The 20,693-nt window shown below is 35.0% G+C and overlaps 2 protein-coding genes across 2 annotated transcripts; one reads left to right on the top strand and one right to left on the bottom strand.

Moving 5' to 3' along the window:
* The first annotated feature begins 57 nt into the window (after nucleotides 1-57).
* On the top strand, nucleotides 58-4,251 carry Vha16-1 (Vacuolar H[+] ATPase 16kD subunit 1). The gene is made up of 3 exons (XM_088034046.1): nucleotides 58-289; nucleotides 2,722-2,914; nucleotides 3,630-4,251. Exons 1-3 carry the CDS (start codon nucleotides 205-207, stop codon nucleotides 3,832-3,834), a joined length of 483 nt encoding a protein of 160 aa, XP_087890172.1. The 5' UTR covers nucleotides 58-204; the 3' UTR covers nucleotides 3,835-4,251.
* A 6,531-nt stretch (nucleotides 4,252-10,782) lies between these two features.
* LOC148175826 (uncharacterized) lies at nucleotides 10,783-20,683 on the bottom strand. The gene is made up of 5 exons (XM_088033635.1): nucleotides 20,573-20,683; nucleotides 17,887-18,233; nucleotides 17,683-17,839; nucleotides 17,319-17,632; nucleotides 10,783-11,756 (listed from the first exon to the last, which is right to left on the bottom strand). The coding sequence occupies exons 2-5, from the start codon at nucleotides 18,182-18,184 to the stop codon at nucleotides 11,653-11,655; spliced, it is 873 nt and encodes a 290-aa protein (XP_087889761.1). The 5' UTR covers nucleotides 18,185-18,233; nucleotides 20,573-20,683; the 3' UTR covers nucleotides 10,783-11,652.
* Nucleotides 20,684-20,693: the final 10 nt, after the last annotated feature.

Here is a 20,693-nt window from a genome sequence, read left to right as displayed (position 1 = left end):
GTCGACGCGCGGCCTTGGTTTGTGAACTGGCCAATGAGGTGCGCGCTCTTCCCAGCTCTCCTGTGAAAATTTCTTATCCGTCATATGACCCATTCGTGCTGGTGGCAGTCATTGTAAGCCATATTTGTCAGTGAGTTCGCTGCTTTCGTCTAGTCTTGTGTGTGTCGTGCTCCATTCCAACCTGTAAATACTCCTAAACTAAAAATGACCCAAGCCATCGGTGAAGAAAACCCCGTCTACGCGCCGTTCTTCGGTGTAATGGGAGCAGCGGCGGCAATCATTTTCAGTTGTAAGTAGGAATAAACCCTTTCTGTCAAGTATCGATTTTATCACGAACATTTATTTAAGCCCAGAATTGTACAAACGTCCTCGAAGCGCTCTTAAAACGTCGTTTTAAAATAGTTTTTAGTCAGGTCTCGTCTAAATCGCCGCTTCCATGGGCGTTGCATGATCATATGCCAAAGACAGGGCCGAATCGATCGGATTCCGAGCCCACGGTAACAAAACGGGATGAAATCCGTGGAAATTTCAAGGGGAGACCGTGTTGTAATGACCCACTTACAGAGTCACATGCTTGACCCACCCTAGTCATAAGCGCGGACCACGAAAGGTACGCGATGACGTTTGACAATCCATTTGGGAAAAACCGTTTCCTTACAAGCCTAAACTCTCATTTTAGCCCAAAACAGGTGGCCCAACTTAACCACCTGAGAAACATGTGACTTCAAGGTTTGCAATCACGTGAATCCAGTTGTTGCATAACCTGAAATTTACAAGAAAGCCCCCCTAGAACCCAAACAGATTAGTCATCTACGCAACTGGACGCTGCAACAAAACGTTTCGTCTGTCTGACGAAAATAAATAATCATACAGTGGGTGGCACTGTGCCAGCGGACTATTGACACCTTCAATTGAGCCCCCTTGTTGTTGCATTTTGTCACAGCGAGATTAGATAAGAGTCATGTGATTGCCGCACCATTGTTTCTTCATTTTTATGTTTGTCACACCTGTATCTGATCTTGTGACTGATTAAAATCGACAAATTTCCGGACGCTTTTGAGTCATCGTCACTTCAAATGTTCGATTTATGACGATCATATGAGATTTGATTGCAATGGGGAAACCATAAACGCGCTGCTTTATTGTTTGATCATGTGATTTATAGTAAACGTCATGGTAGAGTGAATGGGCAAAGTTCAGTCATGGGAAGATTATTCCATAAGAACTGTTATGTTGGCGACAAACTTCTTGGAGTTGGTAACTCTGATTTTCATCGATTTTACATGTCAGAGTCACATGACTATTACAATCCGATTAAAATTTCATATAAGCTCCCTTTTTGTTGAGTTGGTACCCATTCGGAATTTTTAACCGTGTCCAGGAGACACTGTTTTTTCCATTCGCGTTGGTACCACTGTTTTGACATGTTAGAGTTATGCGCCACGTGAAATACCGCACTGCATGTTTCAAATTCCACGCCTGCTTGGACAATTGATAGGATTCGATTTCTGTCACATTGAAATGTTGACAAATTCTTCTCCAGTAGCCATTCAACTCTTTAGAATGTTGGCAGAACTGTCATGGGACGATATTATTGAGCCCAAATTGTCAAACTGCTGCCAAAATTTCCCAAATTCTCAAGCGTGTAGATTACGCCAATTGGCTGCGATATCTAGACGCCGTTTTAAGCAATAAAATTGCGACATTCTCCTTTCTACAGTATAGTAGGCTTCCCGTATTATTGCCATGTTGGTAGCAGTACCCAGTTACACCAACGGATTTTCTATGGCGATGAAAAGTCCCCAAATTAAGAAACGTTTCATTGACAGTCTCGCTCGTGACTAATATAAGTGGGGCAAACTTCTTAATCCTCGATGCGCCGCCACTGTTTCATAAGCGAAAGTGCGTCCCTGACCCGACCAACGGCCGAATTGTGTGGAAATATCCTGAAAAGACTCCAATGCCATTGTCAGGGGTGCACAAGGTTGACAAATAATTATTTACCAATTTATCGCCGCGCGCTAATTTAATTTCACCTGGCGATCGATAATTTAGTTAACACTTTTTCTGCATTGCGTTAAGCAGGGCTGCCAACACGTTTTGCATCTGCGAGCCTCCTTTTCGCTTTTGGGTTTAGTTGGGTCCCGTTTCCGGGTGCTAGGACTAAAAATATCCGATGGTAAAATCCGCCACCTGTCAGAATGTTTTGGAGTTATTCGTAAATGTAGAAAAAAGTTTAAATCGATGGCGTTATATTTAGTTGTTATCTCTCGTTATCACTGTGCCAACATTGTAAAACCAAAAATGGAGTCAAACGCCTCGGCGAGATTATTGTGTTTTTTTAGTTGGGTCTTTCGAAACGTTGGAACGGAATCAAGTTTTTAACAGTTTTTCAGTCTTCAAATTTCAAAGAAATGAGGTAATAGATAAGTTTTTTATTATTATTACCTAATTGAAATGTTTTAATGTTTCATTAATCTTCCGTCGGTTCAGCATTGTAATTAGATTTTTCTACCGAGAGCTCGTAGACATAAACTATATTTAACCTCGTTTATCCTTCGAGTTTATAATAACCATTTTCAAAAGCCAGCTGACTAAATAGCAGCAACATTTTAATAGTAGATTAATGGGAATCGAACGGGTTTTTCAAAGGACTTTTTATTAATTACTCTCCTAAAAATAAGTTGTTTGTTTTTTGTGTTGATTGTTTCTTTATTTTAGCTCTTGGAGCGGCATATGGGACGGCGAAATCAGGCACTGGTATCGCAGCCATGTCTGTAATGAGGCCAGAACTTATCATGAAATCTATTATTCCTGTGGTCATGGCGGGTATCATTGCTATCTATGGTCTTGTAATCGCTGTCTTGATTGCTGGTGGAATCAACCCAGTCACTGAAGACTACACATTGTACAAGTAAGGAGACTTGTCGAGTCAATGGAACTCATTAACTAGACAAATTGCTTGTTTTACTGCTCATAAATTCAAATTTAGTGTTTTTGTTTATTTAAATGTTCGCTAAACTAATACACAATCGTATTGTCCGTTGCTGACACTGCTTACAGTCCAAAAATCTGATTTTTTGTGTGGACGTTTCGAAAAAAGTCTCAAAAGTTCACATTTATAGGTTTGCTGCTAAAAAAATTACGCGGTGGGAAATTTCGCTAATATTTGTAAATATCTTCTCACTGGTGATTCTAATGGCAAAAATACTATGAAAATTGTAACTTATCAAATTTGCCAAAAATTTTTTTTTTTTTTTTGTGCACCACAGTCGAAACATAGAACTTGGTGTTTTTTTTTTTAGATTGGGGAAGCATTGAGTGAACTTAGGCCGCGAAGTTAAGAATGAAATTAATCTTCTGCAAGTTATTTTTCATGATACTTATTTTCTTCAAGAACTTCTTCTAGTTTTTGAAGATTCAGAGAAGATGTTGGATTTATCCGTGACGAGATATTAGCAAAGAATTGTTTTCTTCGACATTTACCACCGCGTAACTTTTGGCAATTTGTTTAGAACAATAAAATGAAGGTCCACACAAAGGAGGTTCACGTTTATTTTGCCTGGACTATTATATTAATAGTGCTCCAACATCTTTGTGGTTGTTTTTAACCAGTAAATTTCTTTCAGAGGCTTCGTGCATTTGGGTGCAGGTCTCGCAGTAGGTTTCTCCGGTTTGGCGGCCGGTTTCGCCATCGGCATTGTAGGTGACGCCGGTGTGAGAGGCACAGCGCAACAGCCCCGTCTTTTCGTAGGCATGATCCTCATTCTCATTTTCGCTGAAGTATTGGGTCTGTACGGCCTCATCGTCGCCATCTACCTCTACACTAAATAAGTTAATCGGTCATTTTTTAAGTGTAAAACTGCAGATTTCATCCTTTCAAATCCAGTCCCCTCTCAATATCTTTCCCCATTTTTCCTAATTTTTCGAAATGTTGTCTCCTTTCCCTAATTTTTAATGTTTCATTGTATAAAAAGATGTATAAAACCGTGTTGTAAGCTTTGATGAATTTGACGGGAGCGGTTTTTGGTGTAAATATTTTATGATGATGGGACAAAGTGCTGTCATTGTGAAAATTTCAACTGAGGCGCGCACTGGCTGTCATCTTCATAAAGGGTTACTCTTGATAAATTAATTATTGTATAGTTATTAGTAGTTTGTTAGGTTAATCATTTCATAATATGCGATTTAAGGGTCTATGAACTCTGAGTATTTAAAGTTACAAAAAATAAAGTTACAGAAGTAGCACAATTACGTTTAATTTCACGTGCATCGTTTTGTTAGACAGTAGCATCCTTTTGTTGTTTTAAATTCGACATATCATTGCCAATGTAAGTCTTTGTTCCTTAGCAGAGTACGATGTTCACTTGTATTGAGATTGCTCACTTTCTTTACGTTTACCATTTGACCTTCCATTATCAGGCGCAGTGTTGACAGTTTGTAATTAAAAAAAATAATAAAACAAAGTTGTTGTAAATAATGGCAACATTATCTATGTATCGATCGATGGTTTGGTGTCCATAGTTATACGTGTTAGCCTTCTCTGTAGTTTAGCGATACGGGGGCGGCGTGCGCCGCCGTTTTCTAACAAAAATGACGGCGCACGTTTTTTCCCGACATCGACAGATGTTCATAGTATTTTTTTCTCGTGATTTGCAGCACTGGGGGGCGGCGGTTGGGGGCGAAGCCCCCAACCGCCTCTTGTAGGTTGAATGTAGCCTCTGTTGTAAGAAGGGAACAGCAAAATTATGTTGAAAATAAATAATTTGTACATTCCATTACAAGTTTGTTGTGTAAATTTTTTTTGTCCGCTTTTAGAATTGTTTATGTACAGTTTTAACGAAATATACTGCTTCGATTTATAATTGAAAGGTTTTATCAACATTTTTGGCCTAAGCTTGTAGATTTTTCAACAAAAATCGTTCAATCGAAAGACATACGCTAAATGTAGTCCCGTAAATGATTATGCTGAAGTGATTTTTTTTCTTTGTGTTTAATGAGAATACAAGGTATTTTGTTAATGTTTAAAATTGGTGTTTTTTTTACCCATCCAGGCGGCTTTCAGTTTGAAAATCTCATTGCTAAACTGCTACTAACAAAGCCAAAGCTTGTATACTTATTAGATACGGAGAAATCGGTGCAAATTCTGCCTTTAACTTAACCGATTAATTTTATTTCGAGCAATTTGAGCACGGAAACGACTAGAATACGTGTAGTTTTATTAAAAAATTTAGTCTTCAGAATTAGTCTTTTTTGTTCTTTAATTTCCCCTATTTTTTGAGCTTACAACACCTTTTAGAAGCAGAAAAAATATTATCCAAGTATGCCATGTTCAAGAAAAGGACAAAAACTAATAATTATTGAACTAAAATTATTTTTTTGATTGGAAGGAAGCTGTTATCTTATTGTCTGATCGAGCGTGTGACGTCAGAGTGATGTGATTAACACTCTGAGATTCGCCAGAGTGTTGTTGCGTTTATGGACGGTTTCCGTGGTTATTTAAATGTTCGACAAATAGGTACATCACCTACATACAAAACGCAATTTTCGCGAAAATTCATGAGTTATGGCCGATTAAAGTTTTGGAAAGTTGACTTTCATTTTTTCTCATTTTTCTAAATTTTTAAAGTTAAATATCTCGGGAACTATTTGAGATTGTATAGTGATGCGGTTTGCGCCATTCTTTTTCTCGGCTCATTTTACGTTAGAAAATGTTTTCAAAAGCCCAAAATTCGATAGTCGATTTTTCGCGAAAAAAAATTGCGACTCAAACGATGAAAATTTTTAATTTTTTTTAATTTTTGATTATAACTCGTAAACTATTTGTCCGATAGATCTCAAATTTGGTCACTAGATAGATTTTCAGCTCCTTTTTCGACCGATGTATAATTCAATGCTATTAAACGTCGTTTTCATTTTGAAAACATTGATTGAAAATCACCCCAAAAAGGATGTTTTCAAAACAGTTTTTGGCCAATACCTCGTTTATTTATTAAGTAAACTCAACAAATTTGGGGCTCATTTTACGCAGAATTTCACGCTGAATCCAAAAATATGATAATTTTTTAATATTTATCAATAAATAACCGAGTTATGGCCGTTTGAAATTTTGGGTTGTCGCCAGAGGGCCAAATTTTCGAAGGTTCAACACAATCCATGCTCGATTTCTCGGAAACTATTTCAGATATTGAGATGCGGTTTGCGCCATCGTTTTTCTCGCAATTTTTTACATAATAAACAGTTCTTTGATTTTTCGACGGTCAAAATTTGCAAATTTTCGCAAAAATTCATGACTAAAACTATGGCCAAACTTTTGATATCGATATCTTGCTTATTTTTTAGAGTAAATTTAAGTCATTATACATCATTGTACGCAGAATTTTACGCAGATTCCAAATCTGGGATTTAAATTCAGATCCGACAACAAATAACTGAGTTATGGCCGATCAAAGTTTCGGATAGTTGATTTTCATTTTTTCTCATTTTTCCCAATTTTCAAAGTTAAATATCTCGGAAACTATTAGAGATATTGCGATGCGGTTTGCGCCATCGTTTTTCTCGGCTCATTTTCCGTCAGAAAAAGTGCTTAAAAGTCCAAAATTCGATAGTCGATTTTTCGCGAAAAAAAATTGCGACTCAAACGATGAAAATTTTTCATTTTTTTTAATTTTTAGCCATAACTCGCAAACTATTTGTCCTATAGATCTCAAATTTGGCCAGTAGATAGATTTTAAGCTCCTCTTTCGACTGATGTATAATTTAGTGCTATTAAACGTCATTTTCATTTTGAAAACATTGATTGAAAATCACCCTAAAATGATGTTTTCAAAACAGTTTTTTTCCAATACCTCATTTATTTATTAAGCAAACTCAACAAACTTGGGTCTCATTTTACGCAGAATTTCACGCTGAATCCAAAAATATGATAATTTTTTAAAATTTGTCAATAAATAACCGAGTTATGGCCGTTTGAAATTTTGGGTTGTCGCCAGAGGGTCAAATTTTCGAAGGTTCCACGCAATTCATGCTCGATATCTCGAAAACTATTCTAGATATTGGAATGCGGTTTGCGGCATCGTTTTTCTCGCGATTTTTTACATAAGAAATCATTTTTAGATTTTCCAATAGTCGAAATTTGCAAATTTTCGCGAAAATTCATGATTAAAACTATAGCAAATTTCTCATATCGATATCTCGCTTATTTTTTAGAGTAAACTTGAGTTATTATACATCAGTGAACGCAGAATTTTACGCAGATTCCAAATCTGGGATTTAAATTCAGATCCGACAACAAATAACTGAGTTATGGCCGATCAAAGTTTCGGATAGTTGATTTTCATTTTTTCTCATTTTTCCCAATTTTCAAAGTTAAATATCTCGGAAACTATTAGAGATATTGAGATGCGGTTTGCGCCATCGTTTTTCTCGGCTCATTTTACGTTAGAAAATGTGCTTAAAAGCCCAAAATTCGATAGTCGATTTTTCGCGAAAAAAATTGCGACTCAAACGATGAAAATTTTTCATTTTTTTTAATTTTTGGCCATAACTCGCAAACTATTTGTCCTACAGATCTCAAATTTGGCCAGTAGATAGATTTTAAGCTCCTCTTTCGACTGATGTATAATTCAATGCTATTAAACTTCATTTTCATTTTGAAAACATTGATTGAAAATCGCCCTAAAATGATGTTTTCAAAACAGTTTTTGGCCAATACCTCGTTTATTTATTAAGTAAACTCAACAAATTTGGGTCTCATTTTACGCAGAATTTTACGCTGAATCCAAAAACATAATAATTTTTGGATTTTGGTCAACGAATAACCGAGTTATGGCCGTTTGAAATTTTGGGTTGTCGCCAGAGGGCCAAATTTTCGAAGGTTCAACACAATCCATGCTCGATTTCTCGGAAACTACTTCAGATATTGAGATGCGGTTTGCGCCATCGTTTTTCTCGCAATTTTTTACATAAGAAACAGTTCTTTGATTTTTCGACGGTCAAAATTTGCAAATTTTCGCAAAAATTCATGACTAAAACTATGGCCAATCTTTTGATATCGATATCTCGCTTATTTTTTAGAGTAAATTTAAGTCATTATACATCATTGTACGCAGAATTTTCCGCAGATTCCAAATCTGAGATTTAAATTTAGATCCGACAACAAATAGCTGAGTTATGGCCGATCAAAATTTTGTAAAGTTGATTTTCATTTTTTCTCATTTTTCCCAATTTTCAAAGTTAAATATCTCGGAAACTATTAGAGATATTGAGATGCGGTTTGCGCCATCGTTTTTCTCGGCTCATTTTACGTTAGAAAAAGTGCTCAAAAGCCCAAAATTCGATAGTCGATTTTTCGCGAAAAAAAATTGCGACTCAAACGATGAAAATTTTTCATTTTTTTAATTGTTGGCCATAACTCGCAAACTATTTGTCCTATAGATCTCAAATTTGGCCAGTAGATAGATTTTAAGCTCCTCTTTCGACTGATGTATAATTCAATGCTATTAAACGTCATTTTCATTTTGAAAACATTGATTAAAAATAACCCTAAAATGATGTTTTCAAAACAGTTTTTGGCCAATACCTCGTTTATTTATTAAGCAAACTCAACAAATTTGGGTCTCATTTTACGCAGAATTTCACGCTGAATCCAAAAATATGATAATTTTTAAAATTTGTTAATAAATAACCTAGTTATGGCCGTTTGAAATTTTGGGTTGTCGCCAGAGGGTCAAATTTTCGAAGGTTCGAAACAATTCATGGTCGATATCTCGGAAACTATTCCAGATATTGGAATGCGGTTTGCGGCATCGTTTTTCTCGCGATTTTTTACATAAGAAATCGTTTTTAGATTTTCCAATAGTCGAAATTTGCAAATTGTGGCGAAATTTCATGATTAAAACTATACCAAATTTCTCATATCGATATCTCGCTTATTTTTTAGAGTAAACTTGAGTTATTATACATCAGTGAACGCAGAATTTTACGTAGATTCCAAATCTGGGATTTAAATTCAGATCCGACAACAAATAACTGAGTTATGGTCGATCAAAGTTTCGGATAGTTGATTTTCATTTTTTCTCATTTTTCCCAATTTTCAAAGTTAAATATCTCGGAAACTATTAGAGATATTGAGATGCGGTTTGCGCCATCGTTTTTCTCGGCTCATTTTCCGTTAGAAAATGTGCTTAAAAGCCCAAAATTCGATAGTCGATTTTTGGCGAAAAAAAATTGCGACTCAAACGATGAAAATTTTTCATTTTTTTTAATTTTTGGCCATAACTCGCAAACTATTTGTCCAATAGATCTCAAATTTGGCCAGTAGATAGATTTTAAGCTCCTCTTTCGACTGATGTATAATTTAGTGCTATTAAACGTCATTTTCATTTTGAAAACATTGATTGAAAATCACCCTAAAATGATGTTTTCAAAACAGTTTTTGGCCAATACCTCGTTTATTTATTAAGCAATCTCAACAAATTTGGGTCTCATTTTACGCAGAATTTCACGCTGAATCCAAAAATATGATAATTTTTAAAATTTGTCAATAAATAACCGAGTTATGGCCGTTTGAAATTTTGGGTTGTCGCCAGAGGGTCAAATTTTCGAAGGTTCGAAACAATTCATGCTCGATATCTCGGAAACTATTCCAGATATTCTAATGCGGTTTGCGGCATCGTTTTTCTCGCGATTTTTTACATAAGAAATCGTTTTTAGATTTTCCAATAGTCGAAATTTGCAAATTTTCGCGAAAATTCATGATTAAAACTATACCAAATTTCTCATATCGATATCTCGCTTATTTTTTAGAGTAAACTTGAGTTATTATACATCAGTGAACGCAGAATTTTACGCAGATTCCAAATCTGGGATTTAAATTCAGATCCGACAACAAATAACTGAGTTATGGCCGATCAAAGTTTCGGATAGTTGATTTTCATTTTTTCTCATTTTTCCCAATTTTCAAAGTTAAATATCTCGGAAACTATTAGAGATATTGAGATGCGGTTTGCGCCATCGTTTTTCTCGGCTCATTTTACGTTAGAAAATGTGCTTAAAAGCCCAAAATTCGATAGTCGATTTTTCGCGAAAAAAAATTGCGACTCAAACGATGAAAATTTTTCATTTTTTTTAATTTTTGGCCATAACTCGCAAACTATTTGTCCTATAGATCTCAAATTTGGCCAGTAGATAGATTTTAAGCTCCTCTTTCGACTGATGTAAAATTCAATGCTATTAAACTTCATTTTCATTTTGAAAACATTGATTGAAAATCACCCTAAAATGATGTTTTCAAAACAGTTTTTGGCCAATACCTCGTTTATTTATTAAGTAAACTCAACAAATTTGGGTCTCATTTTACGCAGAATTTCACGCTGAATCCAAAAATATGATAATTTTTTAAAATTTGTCAATAAATAACCGAGTTATGGCCGTTTGAAATTTTGGGTTGTCGCCAGAGGGTCAAATTTTCGAAGGTGCGAAACAATTCGTGCTCGATATCTCGGAAACTATTTCAGATATTGGAATGCGGTTTGCGCCATTGTTTTTCTCGCGATTTTTTACATAAGAAATCGTTTTTAGATTTTCCAATAGTCGAAAGTTAGACTAACACTATTCATTTTCTCATTAAAATCGAGAGAGTTTCATTCAAATTCGTCCAAAACTTTTTGCAGATATTGAAATTACAATTTATTTACCTCAAAAAGTGATTACGACAGGTCCAGATTGAATAATTCTCTATTAAAAAAAGGTAACTTCTTGTCGTAAACAAAAAGAAAGTAAAACATTCGAACACTTTATTTCTAGTAGTCTTACACTGAACGTACATTAAAAATGATTAACAAATCCTATTACAAATCATGTTAATACTCCTCAGATTATTGACACAACATCGTCCGAACAACAATACAAATATATCATAACGATTTTACGTCATTTTTGATTGTCTACTTACAAACAACGCTGATATTTGTTATAACAACTTGCTAAAACCCATAAACATGTGACATTGTGCGATATGGAGGGTTTAGGTATCACATTTACGAATAAAAATCTAAATACAAAATTGGTAATATTTAAACGCTTGATTTTAATTGAACTCGTTTATCCAAACTCGCAGCACTTGTCGTCACAAATCAAACAAAAGTACTAAACCTGAGACATTCAACTCTACACATCACATAGACTGATTTATGATCACAAATCCGTGAGTTTGTGAAAGTTTTTTTTTAGTGATTGTCGTTTAATCTCTTTAAAATTAACTCGAAAGTTGATGGTGTAAGGAATCCCTCGAATGGTGTGTGTAAACTAATGTAATCTAAACAAATTTTATTTTTAATCGCGATTACAGTGTTTATTACTTTAATGTTAGTCTTCGTATATACCCTGCCATGACTTAAATAAACGTAGCATTCACAATCTCACGTCGTGTATAAAATCCAATTAAACTAATTGACAATTCTGAGCGACTTCTTACAGCCTGGGGCGTCGTCCATTGTCGAAAGAAGACCAAATTTGAGCGGTTTAACTTGTCTGTTTTAGTCAGTCTTGTTTTGATATTTTACGTTTTTTGTTTATTGCGTTTTTTTGATTTAGTGCTTGCTAAATTTGGCCTAGAAATGATGGAGAGATAGAAGGGGCGGTTGAGAAAAGTCATTTAAGAGTGTCAGGGACGGAGGCGGTTAAGTTCTGAAGGCTGAGATGATTTAAAGAGTCTGCGTCTAGGGAGTTCATTAGATCTTCGTTTTCTTGCCGAACTGAAACAAAATTCACATTAAAAAAGTTGAATTATTACACTAAGTGACAAATTTTGGAGGCCGTTTTGCCCCGTCAGATCAGGATTCAGAGATATTTGTAAAATGGGTTTTTTTGAGTACCCCAAGAAAACTTGCAAAATCATGAAAATTTTGAAAATCGAATGACGAATTTCCAAAATATTTCCACAATTTAGGAAAGAGCGCATTTTTAGATTCGGAGAAAGGGAAATTTCGGAAGTGCTGGCTCAAATTAAAATTCCTAATTAATTCTTGGGGTGTTAATTTCGGGAAAAGTTTTAATTTTTTTGTTGTTTTGTACAGTTTGAATGCAAAAACAACGAAATTTTCGAATATTCACAAAAAAGAGCGTATTGAAGTATGGAAGATAGCGGCTTTTCGGTCTCTAATTCAGACACGGACAATGTCTCGCTTATTTTTGGCGCAATTTTAAAGTATTGGTGCTCATTTTACGCAAAATTTCACGCAGAATCCAAAAAAGTAAAATTCGTTAAGATCGGTCCAAAAATAACTGTGTTATGAGTGATCAAAGTTTCGGATATTGAATTTTGAGTTGGAAAATTTTTAAAGCTCGATATCTCCGAAACTACAAAAGATTTTTTGAAACGGTTTTCACCAGCGTTTTTCTCGGCTCAATCTACTTAAGAATCCGCTCTCAAAAGTTGAAAATTCAATGGTCAATTTTTTGGGCAAAAAAATTTTGCGACCCAATCGATGAAAAATTTTTAATTTTTGGTTTTTCGATCGCCCCTCGTAAACTATTTGCCCTATCGATCTGAGATTTGGTCAGTTGATAGATCTCGAGCTCCTCTTTCAATCAATATATAATTTAATAACTTTAAACGCAGTTTTCACCCCAAAATAGCGTCTTGAAAATTACCCTAAAAACATCCCCTGAAAATATATTTCGGTCGATATCTCGTTTATTTATATAAGAAAATTTGAGCTACATGGGCTTATTTTACGCAGAATTTCGCGCTGAATCCAAAAATACCCTTATTTTTCTGGTCGGTCAATGAATAACCGAGTTACAGGCGTTTGAAATTTTGGGTAGTCGCCAGAGCGCCAAAATTTTGGAGGTTTGAAAACGATCTCCGGAATTAAGCCAAATATTAAGGAACTCTTTTCGGAATCGTTTTTACTGCGTTTTTTTAACTTAGAAATCGATCTTCGATAGTCGAGTTCGAATTTTATTTTTATCATTATGGAAGTTTCAGACACGGTCAATGTCTTGCTTATTTATAAAGCAATATTAAAGTAAATGTGCTCATTTTACGCAGAATTTCACGTAGATTCCGAAATGGTGCGAGTTTTTGTAATAATCTACAATTATGGACGCTCAAAATTTTGGATATTGAATTTTGAGTTGGAAAATTTTCAAAGCTCAATATCTCCGAAACTACGGAAAATTTTGAGAAATGATTTTCACCATCGTTTTTCTCGGGTCATTTTACTTTAGAAGAGCCAAGAGTTAAAATTTCTAATTAATTTTGGGGGCGTTGATTTTGGAAAGAGTGTCAATTTTTTTCTACATTTCAACTGCCTGCAATTGCCATTGTAAAATCTCGCGTTTATCCCCAATTACGTTTTTATTTCGACTGATTAACTGCCAAGCAAATTCTTTGTAGGAAATTTTCGGGTTTCATTGTACAGCTGTCAAAATTATGGAAAAAAAATTGACGGGTTGTTGTGAGTATTTGATATACTCGACCCGGCGCATCCACCATTTTTGCATAAAAATATTTTGCTCAAAACCGGTTTACATAAGCTAATTTAAATCTTTAATTTAGATTAATTAGGTACTTCTCATTATGTTAGAGTGACATGAGATTGTTTTTCCGCAAATCAAATGTCAGCAATCGTCAAATTAGTTGCGAAATTAACTTAAATTTGTGATTATTTGGGGAAATGGGCTCGGCGCCTCCACCATTTTTTTATTCAAAAAAAAACAACCAAAGTACATATTTCACAGAAAAGCACAAAATGGATGAAATCCAAAATATTTACGAAAAAAAATTTTTTTTGGTTGTAATTTCATCATACTTAAGCTACTGTTAAAAAATCTAACGATTTAGAGACAAACGTAATTTTGACTTTTTGACTAATTTCCATCCACTTTTAGCCTCCAATAGCTCCGAAATTATCAGCAAATGAAAAATATAAAAACAGCTTTAGATTCTTCGCAAAGTTCTCTACAAATTAAGGTATTTTTATTTAATAAACCTCATTTATGTTTCCTGTAATTTACAACGGAAACCTTGGAATAGCCTCAACCTAAAAATGTTAAACGTAAACTCTTTACGAGGTTTTGAGAGGTGAACGTTATAATAAACAGCCTGCCGAAGAACGAATCTAAATCCCGGAGTTTTAAAAATTTGCAAGTATTTCAGAAGGGCACTCAGTGTTTACTCGGCCTTCTCCATCAACTTGAATGTGTTCATTTATTTTCCCTATTTTTATAAAAGACCTTCGTTCCCCGGCAATAAATCCCGCGCCTCATTCTTCTAAATCACCACACATAAACTCAAAAACCTCTCCGAAATAAATCTCGCCAAACCCAATAACTCTTCTCAACATCTTCCAGAGCTTTCCGTTTAAAATTAGTTACTTTACCCTCAACAGTTCTGCTCGTCGTCTTATGCACCACCTCTGGCGGCGGTGGCGGCGCAAACGTGTAGTACAAATACGTGCTGTTTTTCCCCCCCTTTTCCGACTGATGCGTCAGGGTAACAATCACCACCAAAACACTGGAGAAAAGAATAAACAGGAAAATTCCCGCCACTATATACACTGCTCTTCGCTCGTTCTTCCCTCGGGACTGCGGAGGCGGCATCCATTTCTTCGATGACGACGACGAGGTTCGGTGTCTTCGAGATCCGCGAGTTGAAGACACGCTTTTACGGCGAGGGGGATCGATTTGACAACTGTGGCGATGGGGGCGCTTCGGGGGTGGACAAGTCCAAGCGCGGATGTTGTCGAAGGAGGAAGAAGCGTGGATTTTGGGGAGGGTTCTGGGGACGTCGTCGATAAGACAGTCAATTTCGGGGAAGTCGAGAGGGGGGTTCGTGGACATTGTGGTGTGCACGGTGGAGGAGGTCGGGAGCGACTGGTGGAAGACGGAGGCTGGGAGGTGGAGGTGGCTATTTTTACCGCAAAGCGCAGAGTTAGGTGAAAATTGTTTATGCGAGGGTTCCACGTGTGCCGATGGTTTTGGTGCGTTGGCAGCATTGAGTCACTAAAATTGCGTCGGAGTGACGCAGGGGTACCAACACTAGTCGGATTGCAAGGCCTACTGAATTTTTTCACGAATGAGAATTATTGCGGATTTCAATTCTTTTAACTCGACAATTAGTGGCGGGAAAAATCTGAAAAAAATCAGAGGCGTGCTTTGAAGGTTTATCTTCACAATGGCTGAACAGGACCGGATTTAAAAAAACACGTACGACAAAAAATAATCAAATTATGGATGTGGACTTTGGATATTTGATTTTCTGTTTTTTTGAAATGTTTAAAGCCCAATATCTTCGAGACTACAAAAGATTAAAAGAAATGCTTTGCACCATTGCCTTTCTTGCGTCTTTTTACGTAGAATTCGGTTTTACCTCGATTTTGAAAAATTTGGAAAAAGTCACTTCTCGACCAAAGGTTATCTACATTTGGATTTAATTTGTCCACATCTAATTCGGTCGATATCTCACTTATATTAAAGTATTTGTGTTCATTTTACGCAGAATTTCACGTAGAATCCAAAAAGGTAAGATTTGTTACGATCGGGAAAAAAATAACTGAGTTAGGAACGATCAAAGTTTTAGATGTTGAATTTTGGGTTGGAAAATTTTCAAAGCTCAATATCTCCGAAACTACAAAAGATTTTTTGAAACGGTTTTTACCAGCGTTTTTCTCGGTTCATTTTACTTTAGAATCCGCTCTCAAAAGTCGAAAATTCGATGGTCAATTTTTTGGGCAAATAAATTTTGCGACTCAATCGATAAAAACTTTTCAATTTTTCGTTTTTTGATCGCCCCTCGTAAACTATTTGTCCTATCGATCTGAGATTTGGCCAGTTGATATATCTCAAACTTATCTTTCGATTGATATATAATTTAATAATACTAAATGTAGTTTTCGCCCCTATATAGTGTCTTGAAAATGACCCTAAAAACATCCCCTGAAAATCTATTTCGGTCGATATCTCGTTTATTTGTATAAAGAAATTTGATCTACATGGACTTATTTTACGCAGAATTTCGCGCTGAATCCAAAAATACCTTTATTTTTCTCGTCCGTCAATGAATAACCGAGTTACAGGCGTTTGAAATTTTGGGTAGTCGTCAGAGGGCCAAAATTTTGGAAGTTCGAAAACGATTTTTCTTGATATCTCCAGAATTAAGCCGAATATAAAAAAACTCTTTTCAGAATTGTTTTTCCCGCGATTCTTTAGCTTAGAAATTGATTTTCGATAGTTCGAATTCGAAATTTCATGGAAGTTGGCTGCCTTTCGGTCTCTAACTCGTTAAGATTCGTTAAAACGTCTAAAATAACTGAGTTATGAGCAATAAAATTTTCTAACTCAAAAAAAAAAGAAAAAAAATCAGAAAAAAATCATAGGTGTGCTTAAAATCTTTATCTTGAATATGATTAATCAGGAACGGATTTTTTTAAATTGAGCCCACAAAGTAAACATAAAACTGAAATATTAAGAACTTCCCATTTTTGTGTTTTTTCTTAGTAAGGCCCCAGGGCTTTACATTTTCCAAAATCTTTCAATTTTAGTTTTTTTATATTATTCTAATCCAACCGATTACAAAATTAGAAAAAAAATTAGTGTTCTAGACGAAAGCATAATTAATTTTTTGTTTGTTTTCCCAAATTCCATTCAAAGTTTGATAAATAACGAATCTGTGAACACAAAAATCTGAAAAAAACTATACCGAGCCTCTTAACATTTACCTTTAAAATAGTGTGACCAGAACCGGATTAAAAAACTTGGGCCCTTCATACAGCTAACAATAGTAAAACTACGACACCAATTTTTTCTTTCCCATTTTTTTTTTAGTTTGAGTTCGCATAACTCTAGAATAAAAAATCCGAAAAACTGTGCCTTTAAAATGACCCGACCGGATTAAAAAAACTATTTCATTCATCCCGGAAATTAGAAAAAGTTTCGTATTTACCGCTGCTGGCAGCGCAACAAAAAGTCGGAGATAAAAGTGAAATATTGCCCAGAAAGTTTCTATTTGCATTGTTTTTCCCGCATCTGGCAGATGCAAAGTTAGGGATTATTTTCGTACCTCCAATGTAATTGAATCGGTAAAACTAAAACTTGATAATTGAGATGAGTCAGACTCTGTATAAAGCAAAACAATTTCAATGTAAACACTCTGTAAATTAAATATTATTCCGCGAAAATTATACTGAAAACAAAATCACCTTTCCCAACATCCTGTTTAAGTTCAAATCAATTTTTTTCTCAAAGACTTTCACACGCGGGTAAATATTAGTACTGATTGAAAGGTGTCGAGGTTAGTGAACATCTAAATTTACCCATATCGTCGATGAGGGGCGCCATCCTCAGAGTAATTCCCACCAGCAACAGGCACATGAATAGCAACAAAAAGGCAGTAAGAACAATGGTCATCCGAGCCCGTTGCGACAGCTCATCATCATCCAATTCTTTGAGATCGCTGACTTGAACGGCCACCGCAGTCATCTTGAGATGTTTCCGGTGGTGTTTCCGCCGTCGCCGCTTCTTCCTTTGAGCTCTTTTGACAGTTTTCATCGCGGCGACTTCCTCCGGGTCCAAATTGTCGTAGTCTTCGAGGTTGAGCGAAATGAAATCGTCGTCGACGTGGATTTTGCTGGAAAATTCTGGATAAAGCCCCCGAGGGTCGGACAGGATTTCAGTTACATTTCATTGGGGTTTTGGCAGCAGCTCTCCCCACAGTCCATCTGCTCTTTGTGTAAAAACCCGAAATTCTCATTCCCGTCATCGCTGAACTGGAGAGTCCGTTCGTGTCCCTTGTGCCTCGGCGAAGAGTGATGAGATATTTTCCGCTTCCGGTGTTCTATAAAAAATTCGTTTTCCTCCTCCATTGAACTCATGAAAAATTACCTGATTTCACAGCGCGTCTTCGATTGCTTTCACATTTCTTTGAGACTTGAGAGTGGATCGAAACGATCTCATCTTTGTCTTTCGACGACACTGTCGAGGTCGAAGTGCCTCTGAGTTTATTGAAAAGACTCTTGGGACTGGAAGTGATGCTTGAGGACTTGCGTTTGGCGTTCTTTAAGGTTTCTACTTTGTTTTCTATGAGAGTTTTGATGACAGCTTCAAGACGAGCTGCTTCTAGGCTGGCGTTCCTGGGAATGTCGATGCAGAGGTCTTCGGTGGATACGGCCTTATCGGTCATGGCGATCACGATGAAAACATTGTTGGATTAATATTGTCGCGAAAAAAATCTGGAAAAGCAAACAAATTATATGTTTGGTTTAATAATGGAACGTCAATATCCGGATGGGGCTCAATTTACTCAATTAATAATGCGATACATGTTCATTTTGTGGCGATAAATTATGGGCTGGCGTTTTCCAGATTTCCGGCATTCGCACAGAAACTATCAAGCTTTTTACTGGTTTACTAATTTTGGTTCGTTTAGTAACAAAATCGGATTTTTGAAATTTTTATTTTTAAGTTGAACCTAAATTTTATTTTTTTTATATTAAAATTTGAACTTTGGTAATTTTAGTGCTATAACAATGAAATTTGGGGAAGTTACTAATTTTGCGTCGTTTATTAACTGGAGAAAATCTTATAGTGCCAGAGCAAAAAGGACAGATTTTAGAAATTTTTATTTTGAGGTCGAGCCAAAATTTTCAATTTTTTTTAATTAAATTTTGTAACTTTTGGGTTTTTAGTGCTACCGGTATTCAATTCGGGGAATTTACTAATTTTGCTTCGTTTATTAACTGTGCAAAATCACATAGTGCTAGAGCGAAAGGAACAGATTTTAGAAATTTTTATTTTGAAATAAAACCAAAATTTTGAAACATTTTGAAATTAAAATTTGTAATTTTGGCAATTTTAGTGCCATAGCAATCAAATTTGGAGAAATTATTAATTTTGCATCGCTTATTAACTGAAAAAAATCACATAGTGCTAGAGTGACAGGAACAGATTTTAGAAATTTTTATTTTGATGTCAAGCCAAAACTTTGACTTTTTTTTGAATAAAAATTGTAACTTTGATAATTTTAGTGCTATAGCAATGAAAATTGTGGAAGTTACTAATTTTGCATCATTTATTAACTGAAAAAAATCGCATAGTGCTAGAGCGACAGAAACGGATTTTAGAAATTTTTATTTTAAAGTCGAGCAAAAATTTTGATTTTTTTTTAGTGCAATTTGTAACTTTGACAATTTAAGTGCTACAACAATGAAGTTTGAGGAAGATACTAATTTTGCATAGTTTATTAACTGGAAATTTTTTTATAGTGCTAGAGCGAAAGAGACAGATTTTAGAAACTTTTACTTTGGGGCGTAGCGAATATTTTGAAAATTTTTTAAATTAAAATCTGTAACTTTTGCAATTTTACTAGTACAACAAATTAATTTAAGCAAGTAACTAAATTTGCATTGTTAATTAACTAGAGAAAATTTCATAGTGCTAGACCGAAAGGGACAGATTTTAGAAATTTTTATTTTGAGGTAAAGCGAACATTTTGATTTTTGTTTAGATTAAATTTTTTAACTTTGGTAATTTAAATGTTATAACAGTGAAATTTATGGAAGTTAATAATTTTGCATCGTTTATTAACTGGAAAAAATTACATAATGCTGGAGCTACTGAAACGGATTTAAAAAAATATTATTTTGAAGTGGAGCAAATATTTTGAAACTTTTTTAAATTAAAATTTGTAACTTTGGTAATTTTAGTGCTAGAGCAATAAAATTTGCAGAATTGACTAGTTTTACACCGTTTATTAACTGGAAGAAAACGCATAGTGCTAGAGCGACAGCAACGGATTTTAGAAATTTTTATTTTGGGTGGAGCGAACAAATTGAAATTTTTTTTAGATTAAAATTTGTAACTTTAGTAATTTTAGTACTACAGTAATGAAATTTGTGGAAGTTACTAGTTTTGCATCGTCTATAACCTGGAAAAAAATCACATAGTGATGGAGCCACAGGAACGGATTTTAGAAATTTTTATTTAGACGTGCACTGAAAATTTTGAAACTTTTTTATAATAAAATTTACAACTTTGGCAATTTTAGTGTTTAATTATTTAATTTAATTAACTGGAAAAAATCTCATAGTGCAAGAATGAAAAGGGCAAATTTCAAAAAATTATATTGAAATCAAGCCAAAGTTTTGTAATTTTTTAAATTACCGGTTTTGAAAATTTTGAAGAACATAAAACATCCTTACCTCTTTCAATTAATAAAAGTCACTTTATAGAAACAACATTTTGAGTCTCAATTTAGCAAAATTCCACAAAGCACTGCCTCCAATTGCAATTTAGCAAAACTCAAATAACAGACATCGAATCATCTATAAATATTTACGTATTGTTCGCGTCTGTTACAACCTCTTTTATGACTTATCCAAAAGAAAAGCAATAATTTAGTTATTTATAGTACATCTAACTGTAAATCGAGCAATAATTGTCATTCCTAACACCCACGAACCAGCCCAACACCACACTCAGTCCCCCAATTACCGCTCTTTGTCCACACATAATCCCAATAAAAAATCTCCTCAAAATATCAACAAACCATCAAGAAATCATCGACACTTACGTGAGCAATTCAAAAATGATTCTTATCACCACGTTCATCACCCAAAGCTTTAATGCAAAAAATATTTATTTGTTTAACAAGTGTATGAAAAAATCATTTCTCGTGAGATGTTTAAAACGGA

This window comes from Gnatocerus cornutus, chromosome 4, assembly GCF_029298725.1.
Source record: "Gnatocerus cornutus isolate USDA-ARS CGAHR chromosome 4, icGnaCorn1.1, whole genome shotgun sequence".
Lineage (NCBI taxonomy): Eukaryota > Metazoa > Arthropoda > Insecta > Coleoptera > Tenebrionidae > Gnatocerus > Gnatocerus cornutus.
This window is presented reverse-complemented; position numbering and strand designations above follow the sequence as displayed.

Coding starts and splice junctions, on each gene's coding strand:
- Vha16-1 (XM_088034046.1), top strand. CDS start 205: ATGACCCAAGCCATCGGTGAAGAAAACCCCGTCTACGCGCCGTTCTTC. Junction 290..2,721: donor GGCGGCAATCATTTTCAGTT/GTAAGTAGGAAT, acceptor TCTTTATTTTAG/CTCTTGGAGCGGCATATGGG. Junction 2,915..3,629: donor GAAGACTACACATTGTACAA/GTAAGGAGACTT, acceptor AATTTCTTTCAG/AGGCTTCGTGCATTTGGGTG.
- LOC148175826 (XM_088033635.1), bottom strand. CDS start 18,184: ATGACCGATAAGGCCGTATCCACCGAAGACCTCTGCATCGACATTCCC. Junction 17,840..17,886: donor AAGACGCGCTGTGAAATCAG/GTAATTTTTCAT, acceptor AATTTTTTATAG/AACACCGGAAGCGGAAAATA. Junction 11,757..17,318: donor GCCCCTCATCGACGATATGG/GTAAATTTAGAT, acceptor ATTTTGTTTCAG/TTCGGCAAGAAAACGAAGAT.